Source organism: Curcuma longa, chromosome 18 (genome assembly GCF_044706935.1).
Source record: "Curcuma longa cultivar G26 ecotype Majalengka, Jawa Barat chromosome 18, ITB_CL_G26_1.1, whole genome shotgun sequence".
In the NCBI taxonomy this organism is placed as follows: domain Eukaryota; kingdom Viridiplantae; phylum Streptophyta; class Magnoliopsida; order Zingiberales; family Zingiberaceae; genus Curcuma; species Curcuma longa.
Genome location: NC_133878.1, coordinates 311,907 through 325,413, shown reverse-complemented (window position 1 = coordinate 325,413; position 13,507 = coordinate 311,907). Strand labels below are relative to the sequence as shown.

The window sequence follows — 13,507 nt, the reverse complement described above, 5'->3', positions numbered from 1 at the left end:
GACCGGAGGGAGGGGAACGATGGTGAGCGGAGAAGTCAGGAAGGTGTCTCCTGAGGACATACAACTAGTGCGTGTCTCTCCCCCTGTTTGTTAGGTTTTGGTTCTTTTGATCACGATCTTGCCGCAAGCCGCGCTCTTCCTCTTCTCTTCTCCTAATTTTTATTCTCTCTCTTTTTTTTTTCTCCAGCAAACAGATCCAGCAAACAGACAACACCAGCAACAGCAGCCCTAATACTTCTTCGTCTTCTTCTCCCAGCCCTAATCCTTCTTCGTCTTCTTCTCCAAGCCACCAACACCAGCAGCAACCTTCTCCTTTCTATGCTGCCCTATGCCAGCAAGCGCACGATCGAATACCTTGCAGGCGAGGGAGCAGGGAGCCACTGGAAGGGGCGGACAAGGAGCCTGAGCAGAGGGGCTTGCGTTTCCAGAGCCTGGCGAGGGTGGAAACGTTTCCCAACGTTTCGGAAACGGAGACGTAAGTGTTTTCGCCGTTTCCAGACAGCACAGCCTTTACGTTTGTACATATATTGTCTTTCTTTTGAATTTTAAATATTTAATTTTAGTTGCAATTTTAGATAAAACTTTTGCATGAACCCAAACTAATTTAGATTTAAAAATAACATTTCGTTCTCGAGTCAAATTTATTTTGCCTTTCGAATTTAGACTAGTTTTAATTTGGTCTATGTAGAAGTTTTGACCAAAACTAACTATGTGAAGTACTTAAATTGATGGATAAAATTTCTAGGCGGATTCAAATTTGTCTAATTTTACAAAGTAAGCATTTCTAGATGTTTTTCAAATATAAATTTATTTTTAGTCAAAATAATTTAATCCATATAGTAATTTTAGTTAAAATTAATATATTCACGTATTAATTTTAGTCAAAATTATACCATACATTTATACATTTAGATTCCATATTTGAGCATGAAAAAGATATACAATAAATTTATATGTGGGCTTAATGGCTCGTATTTAGATATGCAGATTCAAAATCTAAATATAAAATAATCATCTAATAGTTTTAACCAAATGATAATTTTGATCAAAGTAATTTTTGATATTTTTAATTCACAATTTTTTAAAAAATAATATGGGAGAATTTATATCTCTTTTTTTTTCTCAATTATTTTTTAAATATTTTTAAAAATTTATAACTCATATAACAATTTTAATTCACTTCTTCTTCTTCAACTACAATTTTAATTCAATTCAACAAAAGATAGAATCTGCCACCCTAATGGCTCCACACGGTCAGCCCCACGACCATATGTGAGGAGGTAAATTGAGAAGTTGCAGTTGACCACGACAGAGAAGGACATAATTACCTCGGCTTCGCCAAGATAATAATTTTAATTCACGCTCATTAGATTGGTTGAGCGGTTGAATTATTATTATTATTATTATTATTATTGAATGATGGGTGAGTGCAATAAGAGTTATTTTGATATTTTAAAATAAAAATAAAAGATGGGTGATGGGTGAGTGCAATAAGAGTTATTTTGATATTTTAAAATAAAAATAAAAGAGGCACATTGGAAGTTATATATTGAACTTTTGTCATTTTATAAATTTCCTTGAAAAAAAAGGAATATCCATCAAATTGTAAACACACAATTACTCACAACAATCTCGACAATTTATTAATTAATAGGATGGCAAATTACAATATTCTCATAAAAAGACGATGAAGTGATAAAAGATACATAACAGGATCTATTATTATCTTCAAAGTCAACCGTCACCAACAATACAATATATAGCAACAATCAAACAGATAGATTGAACCAAATAGGCGAGGCGATGATCCTACTGATTGTCATGCTTCTTTGCTTCTTTCTTCTCATGGTGCTCGTGGAATGCAAACCCCGCACTACCCACCGCTATTGTCGCTGCTATCTCCTCCGTGATCTTGTGCTTGTGTGCGTTCTCCGGGTCCTTCTTCGCCTGGTGCTTCTCATGCTACATATATATACATATATTCATAAACATATATATATATACACAATAACAACTTAACCAATATATATCCAATACTGCAATAACAAGCTGAGTCGATGACAGACAGATTTTATCTATTTGAGATAGACTACACGAACGAACATATATATATATATATATATATATATATAATTACCAAGGCGTAAGCGCCAGCGGCAACAGCACCAAGACCGCCCAACTGTTCCAAGTGCTTGTGGTGCTTCTCCTCCTTCCTAGGGTCGGAGGGGGTCTCCTCCTCCTCCTTGTGGTGGAAGAAGTGGTGGTGTTTCTCCTCGGCCATTTTCCTTTCTTTTCTAATGTTAGTTTAATTTGTGGTATTAATTAGACAAGGAACATTGAGTGAATTTATAGGAGAAGAAGGGGAGGGGAGATTACTTAAATGGACATGGCACAACTGTTGTGGCTCATTGATTTCAACTTCCAGCTTGGAAAACTAACTAATAAATTAAGAAGAAAAAGCTAGAAAAAAGAAATATATGTGCTTGTTAATTTAATTCCTGGCCTGTCTCTTCTTTCTTTCTTAGAAGCTAATCAAGAAGACAGTTAATTTCTAAGATGCTGAATGTGAACTGCATGTGATCTGATTCTCAGTTGACTTTATGGATTATATTGCTTCTTTTTTCTTTGTTGTGAGGTAACTCCTCAACCACTACGCGTTTTTTTTTAAAAAAAGGGGTTTACACGGATTTCAAATATTAGACTAGTCTACTCGTATTTTAAATGGAAGAAGAAGCATATTTTATCTCCACACCAATTACCAAACATTCATGGCCGTATTCATCCTAGCTCCCTTACTATATGCAACTCTAAGATTTAGCAAAATATTATTGAAGTATTACAATATATTGTAGTAGGATCTAATTTCATGGTAGAGGAGAGAGAATGAATAACATTTATAATTTTATAAGTGATAAATTATGAAATATTCTAAACTAAAATAATAATATACAGCGGGATTTAAATTTGAAACTAGTAAGAACATAACCTAGCTTAATTCAACAAATTTATAATATTAATTATATGAGATATGCAAGCAAGAATAATAATATGTAAGATTCAATCATCGATGTAGTTTGCAAGATTTCTAGAATACTTAGCATGATATTCTTAGCATGATGAGCATGCAAGCTTGATAGAGATTTTAACACAATAAACATGCAAGATTAAGAAGGTGCTAATTAAAGACTAGTACGCAAATAAAAAAATATTAATTCTTATTAAAAATATTCTACTTTCTAGAAAGTTTGTGGAGGTGAAAAAACTCTTAAAAGAATCTAAAAAGGAAAAGTATGATTCAATATACGAATATACCACAACTTGAAAAGAAAAGAAGTTACAATCACGAATTTCCGATTTGAAGTTAATGCTTACAATCACAGCACGTCATAGAAGAACACGAGAAGCACAAGCAGAGTACATTAAAATTTGATGCTCAAACCAAGTGCCTCGAGCCTTGATGTGCAAAATCCACAAGTGTATAATTGTCGTCAAGTAATAAAAGATCGATTCCATAGGAACTATAAATCGAGTACTAATCAGAATTACAAAATAGACTATCTAAATCAATCAAAGTCTAGAAAATTTGTAAGAAAAAAATAAACAAAGAAAACAATGAGAATTTGTAGGGATAAACCGATTTGGAAAAGCAATTTTAGGATTTTGATTTTGCCGTGATGGTCATTGATACTCTAATTGTTATTCACTCTTTTATCTATGATTGATAATTATGAAGGTGATCTATCATGAGGTACCCAATATAAACTTTTAGAATAATACTAATGTGTCTACCCAAATGCGGTGCTTACTTTCAAGGTAACTTTACTAAAGTAATCATTTTTTCATGGAGGCTCTTATCACGATGCCCCACAGTCCTCTAGGTACTATCCCCTACTTCGTGACGTTGAATCAGGGTAGATCCATTAAGTTCTGTGATAGTCAATGGTGCCCTTGTGAGATTTAAACTACTTTCATGAACAATCCTCAAGTTTCAATGCTAAAATAAATAGGTATTAGCGACGGAATATTCCGTCGCTAATCCGTATTAACAATCGATTAGCGACGGAATATTGCTGTCGCTTTTTTTGGTCGGTGACGTCAGCTTAACGACGAAATTTAGGTTCCGTCGCTATTTAGTGACGGACATTAAAGTTCCGTCGCTATATTTTGCGATGGAACATATATTTCCGTTGCTATAATTTAGCGATGGTAAATTATAATTCCGTTATTTAACGATGGAAAAATAAATATCCATCGCTAAAATCCATCCAAGGTACACTGTTCATTCAAACGTGTTGCGACGGAAATTTATAATTTTCGTCGCTATGTTAGAGAATTGAATTCATCTCTCGGTCCATTCCCACATCTCATAGGATATGAAGATGCACGCTAATGTTATAATCATGTATGCATGTTAAAGCTGGATCTTAAACCAACCACGTCATGCGATAAAAGAAATATGAAATAATATAAAATCGGTGTCAATAATATATTAGGCTACTCCCTCATTCTAAAATAAAGAGTATTACTCCATAGAGATGAACTTACAACATGAAGACATGAAAGAAGACATTCTACAACTCAAAATCAAGGAGAAAGAGAGAAGAGAATGCTCAATCATGTGGTCGTCGTCATCTTCAAGAGGATCTCCAAGCTCGATGATGGATGGAATCTTTGAAAGCTCTTTGGAAATGACTCTCCTAGAGTTCCTTGTCATAAGAAAACCCCCTTTTCGGGAAGGGGAGAACCCCTTGATCCCTCGATGCCTTGTAGTCGCCACCCCTTGTCTCATTTTATAGTTTTAAAGCCTTGATAGAATTTCCTAAAAAGTAAGATAACTCTTAACATAATTTTCTAAAATAAAAGGGTGGCTAACTAACTCTTCTAATAAATTTCCTTACATTAAGGAGAGAAAGGCTAACCAAATCTCCTCAAATCAAAAAGACGTTAACCAATTCTCCTCTAATCGAGAAGAATCTAATCAAATCTCCTCAAATCAAGGAGAATCTAATCAAATCTCCTCAATAAGAGTCCCATAGCTCTTTTTATAGTCTCCAAAGCCTTCAAAGTATCTCAAATTCATCGCGGCTTTCCAAAATTATCAGGGTGCGACAGAAGAACACGATTGTGCTAATTGGCATGACCTGGGCATGTCGGAGGTTGAGTCAATGAACACGACCATGCCTATGGGCATGGCCTAGGGGCTGACCTTGGAAGATCTTAGCAAGACTAGGCACGACTGTGCTTGTGGACACAACCAGCCCTTGTTAGCTTCTGTGACCATTGTAGTTGCTCCGTTTTGTATCAAACTTCATCTGGAGGAATACACTTGTGTCATGGGTCATGACCAGAGTGTGTTCCTTGCTGGAGACTCTTGTTCCAAGACTTTTAAACTCCAATTAAGCTCCGAATTCACATCCTATCAACAAACAATGCAAAGAGCAGATTTCTGAACAAAAAAGATGAAATTAATACAAAAGAGATGAAAGCATGTATAAATATGATGATGTAATGAGACAACATGTATGCAAAATGATACTGAAATATATGTATGAATCACACACATCAAGTCTCCTTTTATAGAACCAAAGTCGATATTGACATGACATTATTTCGGTCGACTGGAACCGCTCCAATCGATTGGACCTTGATGACATGACTAAAAACTCTATCACCATCAATAACTTTTCTACAGTCTCCAGTCGACTAGAATCCCTTCGGCCACTTGGAGCTTGGTCAAATCCTGACTCACTTTGGTTACCTAGAGCCTACTAACTGTAGGATCGTGATACGCGCTAGAGGGGGGTGAATAGCACGTTCATCATTTTTTTCTTTGTTCGTTCTATCAAAGTACTAAGCAACATAATTAGACAAATATGCAAGGACACACAGATTTTTACTTGGTTCCTAACCCTCCAGGGTTAGTACATCTAAGGCCTATATACGAGAGGCGCCCGTCCACTAGTGGTCTCCTTTTCGAACGTTCATTCGGAGGCAGAGAAACCCGTCTTATGGTCTAATAAATAGTAATAATAAATAAGAACAAAGTAAGACAAGACAGAAATTAAAGACAAACACTTAATGCCGTTCTGGATAGTGCCTGGTAAGCACGGCTATGTGCTATCGAGCCTCTGGAATCAAGGCACGGCTGTGCCTCGTAGGCATGGCCAGAGCCTGTTGAGCTGCTGAAATTCTGGCATGCCCGTACCTTGGAGGCACGGCCAAAAATAGTTGCTCCTATGGATGAAGACACGGCTGTGCTTGGTGGGCACGATCAGGCCTTGGCTCCAATCTGTAAAATGGAAACACGGTCGTGCCTAGTGGGCACGACCGTGGGCAGTTGGCTTGCTGGATGGAGGCACGGCCGTGCCTGGTGGGCACGGCCAAGGACAGGTGCTTCTCTGGTGGTGAGGCACGGCCATGCCCTGGAGGGCACGACCCCTTGGAGTTTGAGACACGACCGTGCCTTAGAGGCATGACCCTGTCTTGCCTTGTCTTCTGTTAATCCTCTGTTTTGACTTCTTTCACTTTATTTCCGTCCTGCAAAAGTATAAGCACAAGAGCAGACCTCCGAAACAGGACATGGAGAAAACATGCCTAATGCATAGATAAAGGATGTGATAAACGTACGAAAATAACATGAAATACAAAAAGATGTGTAATGTAAACATCATATATATATATATATATATATCATACGCACATCACACCCCCAGACTTAAACTTTTGCTTGTCCTCAAGAAAAACTCGCTCAGATTCAGATAAAATCTTAAGCAGTAACAAAAGCAATGGTAATCTTATCAAACAAAAGAAATGGTACTCAAAATCGTTAAAACAAGCCCTAGAAGAAGTTCTCCGTGCTTTGTGCAAAAGTGGCCTTAGTCTATTTAGTATCAAATCCTTACTTCAAGTCAAGTCGTCATGCTACCGTGTTCTTAAAATATTCCCGACCTTAGACACTTACCTGTCATAGGTTTGGTTCATCTCTTACCATTATATAAGGTTTCAAAGGATTAGCTCAAGACCAAGAGAATCAGATCATTTATTTCCCCCAGTAACCCTTACCGGTCTCAAAGGGGTAAATGAAATGTTTCCACTCTCGACACTATTTTTTTCATCCATTTTATTTCTTTCATATTTTTTTAGGGATTCAAGATTTTTCTAAAAGAGCTTACATGACTTGAGTTGGTCCAGTAACTAAAATGTAATGGAAGATCACCATGGAAATACTAGTACTGATCAAGTCTCATGAATCATGACTAATTTCAGAGATATATCAACCTCCTATATTAGGCAATAGTGAAAAAGATCCTTAAACTAGGTCAAGTCTCAATTTTCTCAAGATATACTAGCTCACTTCCTACTCTTGAAGATAAGAAAAGACCTAGTTCTACGGATATTAACTACTAGTATCAAAATCATCATCCAAACAAGAAACATACTAGCATTTTTACAAGAGAACAAACACCTAAGGTGACAAGGGTGATTCTTGATATGTTATTTACCATGCATTCTTAAAGTAAATTTTAAAATAAATTACAGAAATAAATTTCAAAATAAATTTAAAAGCAAAGTTCAAAGCAAATGCATAAACAAAATTTAAAATAAAATATAAATTATTTTATTCATAATATACACAATTATTGCTTTCCCCCAGACTTTAACTTTTCTATCTCTTCCCTGATTTGGAGGTGAATCTTCTTGATTATTTACCCTTTGTGAGTGAAGTCTCCTTCGGTAAGTTCTTTCAATCTCAAGGTCGTAAGGAAACTCCACAGGGTTGGCCCTGTGCATGCACAAAAATCAAAACAAATGATTGAAATGCCAGGCAATTAAATAGCCTAAAAAGATTAGTATCAATCAATGAATGAAAAGAATAAAAAGAACAAATGGAAGCAATGTATAAAAGAAAGAAAAGTTCTTAATGTAAAAGCTTAGTAAACAATTGCGCACGATCCCCGACAATGGTGCCAAAAACTTGATGTGGACCGCAAGTATACGGTTGTCGTCAAGTAATAAAAAGATATCGAACCACAAGGACTGTGTATTAGCTATAGTGATGTCACTAAGATAGTTATCTAGACTCGGAGGGAAACGAATTGGTTGAGGACGTTGGTTGTGTGTGACAGAGAAAGAAAAATTGGCTTGGAGATTTATGGGTGAGATGGATAAATCTAGGACTTCAGTTTCATATCTATGCTAGGTGATATCCCTAATTCATGTTTTCTCCCTTACTCTCAATATTTACCACATTGTAGGGATTCTAACCAAAATTCTAACTTGACCTCGTCAGGCTTTGTTGGAACTAAACCATGATACTCTAACGCTGCGATGACTAGTTCAGGACGGCACCAGTTAGCCTGGTTATGACTCTTCCGCTGTCACTCGGTCGCCCCAGCATTCTACCAATGTCCTACCCTCTGTCACAGGGTATCCCTTTAAGGACCTCTCTCTAACAATCAATAACCATTAGATATCCCTCATAATGATTCATTGTAGCCTAAAGATTTCCTCGGAAGGTTCGATTAAAAGTTAACCCTTTGTCACAAGGCGCCCCGGTATACGATCCTAAGAATCCTCAAAACCACAATAAATCCTTACCCTCATAGATTCAATTCCATTCACAGACATATTATCAATTAATTGCAAGGCACAAGTCCATGAAACAACATGTATATATATATATCACTGAACATGATAATTGTTGGGTTGCAAAGGTGCAAACATAGTCCCACATCTAAAACACATGGAAAAAAATCATGGGTTTAAAAGGATGGAAGATATCTCCATTGGGATGAGGCCTTTTGGGGAAAGCCCAAGAACAAAACCATGAAGGCTTAGGCCCAAAGTGGACAATATCATGTCATTATGGAGATACAGACATCCTTTTGGAACCTACAATTGGTATTAGAGCGAGGCCGCTCTTCACCGAACTAACCGCCGGATGAGCCATGATCCGGATCTAACCATGTGGGTTGAACCTTAAAACAAAGGAAGTGGGGCTCCCGTGTTTGAATCAAGAAGGACCAGACACCGGGCAGGAAGTCCTAGTAGGTCGGGTAGACCGAGGGGCATGAAGTCCTGGTTGCGGCTGGGCAAGAAGTCCTAGTAGGTCAAGGTGGACCGAGGGGCATGAAGTCCTAGTTGCGGCTGGGCAAAAAGTCCTAGTAGGTCAAGGTGGACCGAGGGGCATGAAGTCCTGGTTGCGGCTGGGTAAGAAGTCCTAGTAGGTCAGGGTGGACCGAGGGGCAGGAAGTCCTGGTTGCGACTGGGCAGGAAGTCCTAGTAGGTCAGGGTGGACCGATGGGCAAGAAGTCCTGGTGGGTCGAGGATTCGGACATCAAACGGAGGCTTTCCGTTTGAGGGGGGCCTGTGGTCCTTTGTTTGAGGGGGGGATTGTTGGGTTGCAAAGGTGCAAACATAGTCCCACATCTAAAACACATGGAAAAAGATCATATGTTTAAAAGGATGGAAGATATCTCCATTGCCATGAGGCCTTTTGGGGAAAGCCCAAGAACAAAACCATGAGGGCTTAGGCCCAAAGTGGACAATATCATGTCATTGTGGAGATACAGACATCCTTTTGGAACCTACAGTAATAACAAATCCACAAAATCAATCATCCATACATCTCGATTCCTCCTAATCCTAGAATCTAGAGAACTACTCCATAATGGAGAGAATATAACTCGAAGAAGGGTTGAAACAATACATTCTAAATCCTAGAAAGGAAATAAAACTTATTGATGAAGGTCTTCTTCTCCGCGTTGCTTTCTCCTCATTGACGTGAGACGGAAGTGATGGAGTAATCCCGGTCGGATAGATGGATCGTCGACTCCTGTTCCGGAATGTGGCTTTGGTGGCTCGAAACACTCCTTGGAACTCTCCCAAAGTCTCCCCCCTTTCTTAGGGGTCTTAAGAGGGCTATTTATATGCCCTATTCTCGACAGACATGCCCCCGTCACACAACCGTGTGGCCGTGTGCTGCCGCTCTTTTGTGGAGTTGGCACGGCCGTGCCTAGGGGGCACGGCCATAGCATGGTGATGCTCTGGGAAGGTGGCACGGTCGTGCCTGGTGGGCACGACCAACTGCAGACGAGGCTTGGAGATTTGGCACGACCGTGCCTGTGGGGCACGACCTCAGGCAACCGGTGTTCTGAAAATGAGGCACGGTTGTGCCTGTGAGGCACGACCATGCGCTGGCTATAGGCTGAAATGAAGGCACGGCCGTGCCTGTCTGGCATGGCCCCTGGCAGTTGCTCCTCTGTTGTAAAGACACGGCCGTGCCTGGTGGGCACGGCCAGGAGCTGGTTCTGCCTCTGGTGAAGCACGGTCGTGCCCTTTGGGGCACGGTCCCTGTAGGAATGAGACATGGCCGTGCCTAGAAGGCATGACCCTGTTTAGCCTTATCTTCAATCGCTTCTCCGTTAAGCTTTTTCGCTCCATTTTTATCTTGCAAATACATAAAATACGAGCAGATCTTCGAACTAGGAAAAGGAGAAAATCATGCCTAATGCACAGATAAAGGATGCAATGAACGTAGGAAATATCGTGAAATATAGAAAGATGTGCAATTAAAACATAAGAAACATATGTATACCCTACACACATCACCTGGATTCCGGACAGAGTCGCTTAGAGTCAAAATTCTCGCCTCTCTAGTCTGCATTACAAGTTAGTCCAAAAACCAAAGTGATAGAATTAGATTAACAGTTTTCGAACTGTTAAGTGGTCTTAACTTCAAGTTTCTAGTGAAACCCTGAGTTAGACCGATGTCTACTGTTCTACTCTAGGAACGCGCCCTTACCCACTCCACTCGGAAGGATTTACTTGATTTGCCAACAAGTCCTCCAGGCTTGTTGAACTTTTCGCTTAGCCATGGTCCTCGACCCTTAGGATTTGCTACTAGGCTACCGGTCCACCTGACCGCCTACACTTCCACTAAGCATCCGGTCCTCCTGATCTGCCTGGATTTCTGCCATGCTTCCCGGCCCTCCTGACCTGCTTAGACTTGCACCTGGTGCACTTGACCTTGCTAAGATTTCTGTCTGATCCTCCAAACCAGGACTGGCCTTTGCCTAGCCGCAACTAGGATTTGCTTTATCTTACCTCAACTAAGACTTTTTCTGTGCTCCTTGCACACTAGATAAACTTGTCAATACACAACACATACTTAACTTGGACCTCGTGTCATCATCAAAACTAAGGTTCGATCATCTGGTGCTCCCTGCACCAACAATCTCCCCCTTTTTTATTATGGCAACCTGAGTTTCAAGTTAAGAAGACAACTTATAATAATGAAGAATTTAGTCATGATCAACATTCAACAATATTTCATGTAATGTGAAAATGAATGTGTAATGACTATCTCCCCCTGCTTTCAGAGCTCCCCTGAACTCATACTTGTTTTGAAATAATTAAAATTTGAAAAAACTTTTAGTTCACTCCCCCTGAACTTGACATGGTTAGTTTTGATCTGATTGATACAAAATTATTCAAGTCCTTAAAAAATATTTTGAAAATTATTTTTGATAGTCTTTGAAATAATTTTGAACTTTTTCAAAAAATATTTCTGTGTTTGAAAACATAAGTTCAAAAGAGTTTTTGAAAGTAAAGTAAAATTGAACTTAGCTATTTTCTTTTGAAAAGTTTTGAAAAGTTTTATTGAAGAACTTAAAATTGCATATTTCTCTCCCCTTTGACATAATCAAAATAAATAATGGGGTTGAATCCAAGCATGTTATAAATAAGTAAAATACTTAGAAAAAAAAATTTATTCGAGGGGCGAGCGTCTAACTTAGATTTTAACTAACAACTAAACAGTAGTAGCTTGACCCAATTAGTCTAGTTCAAGTGTATCATTCCATTCAACTTATGTTTAGGAACACTTAACTTGATTCAATATTTTGTTTAGAGCCCAAGTAAGGTTCAATGCACTGATATAAGTATCTGAGACTCAGGTTAAAATCCTATGCATCTCACACCATTCTAAGTTTCATAATCACACTCAAGGTAACTAGTGTGCTTTGTGAGATGTTTCACCTAGATCTATAGATACATGCTTTCTAAGGGGAAGTTTCTAGTCTAAGGCTAAATCATGCCTTTCTTTGATTTGAAATCAAAACTTTGAAAATAAGTTTTTCAAAAATAAGAAAATGAACTTTTTAAAGCATTTTTAAAAACTATATAATAGTATATTTGAAAAAATAATATGAGTTTTTAAAAAATTAGATTTTTCCTTATTCTACTAAGCATAGTCTCAACTATCTTCTAATTGTACTGAACTCAGACTCTGGTAGGGGTTTAGTAAATATGTTTGCTAAGTTAGATTTTAATTCAACATAGTCGAGTATAATTTCTCCCTTAACAACATGGTCTCATATAAAATGATGTTTAACCTCTATATATTTTGTTCTAGAGTGGTACACTGGGTTCTTAGTCAAATTTATGGAACTTATGTTGTCAATTAATACCTTAGTGTTATTATATTTCAAATTATAATCCGTTAATGTGTGCATTATCCAAAATAGTTGTGCAACACATTCATCCATGGCTATATACTATACTTCAGTTGTAGATAATGCAACACATTGTTCCTTTCTACTACACAAGCTGACTAGACAATGACCCAAGAATTGGCATCCTAGCTCCACTTGTACTTTTTCAGTCTAGTTTGTAGCCAGCGTAATCTAAGTCAGAGTAACTGACTATGTCAAAATTGTTATTTCTAGGATATCACATTCCAACGTTTAAGGTCCCTTTGTTGGGTTGCAAAGGTGCAAACATAGTCCCACATCTAAACACACATGGGAAAGATCATGGGTTTAAAAGGATGGAAAGTATCTCCATTGGCATGAGGCCTTTTGGGGAGAGCCCAAGAACAAAACCATGAGGGCTTAGATCCAAAGTGGACAATATCATACCATTGTGGAGATGTGGACATTCTTTAGACCTTACAATTGGTATCAAAGTCAGGCCGCTCTTCACCGGACTAACCGCCGGATGAGCCATGATCCGAATCTAACATGTGGGTTGAACCTTAAAAACAAAGGAAGTAGGGGCCCCATGTTTGAATCAAGAGGACCAGACACCGGGTATGAAGTCCTAGTAGGTCGGGTAGACCGAGGGGCATGAAGTCCTGGTTGCGGCTGGGCAGGAAGTCCTAGTAGGTCGGGTAGACCGAGGGGCATGAAGTCCTGGTTGCGGCTGGGTAGGAAGTCCTAGTAGGTCGGGTAGACCGAGGGGCATGAAGTCCTGGTTGCGGCTGGGCAGGAAGTCCTAGTAGGTCGGGTGGACCGAGGGGCAGAAAGTCCTGGTTGCGGCTGGGCAGGAAGTCCTAGTAGGTCAGGGTGGACCGAGGGGCAGGAAGTCCTGGTGGGTCGAAGATTCAGACATCAAACGGAGGCTTTCCGTTTGAGGAGGGGTATGTGGTCCTTTGTTTGAGGGGGGGATTGTTGGGTTGCAAAGGTGCAAACATAGTCTCACATCTAAACACACATGGGAAAGATCA

General features: G+C 39.0%; 1 protein-coding gene across 1 annotated transcript; it reads right to left on the bottom strand.

Moving 5' to 3' along the window:
• Positions 1–1,617: 1,617 nt before the first annotated feature.
• LOC141812239 (uncharacterized) lies at positions 1,618–2,311 on the bottom strand. The gene is made up of 2 exons (XM_074700292.1): positions 2,138–2,311; positions 1,618–1,962 (listed from the first exon to the last, which is right to left on the bottom strand). The coding sequence occupies exons 1-2, from the start codon at positions 2,279–2,281 to the stop codon at positions 1,810–1,812; spliced, it is 297 nt and encodes a 98-aa protein (XP_074556393.1). The 5' UTR covers positions 2,282–2,311; the 3' UTR covers positions 1,618–1,809.
• Between the last annotated feature and the right edge of the window lie 11,196 nt (positions 2,312–13,507).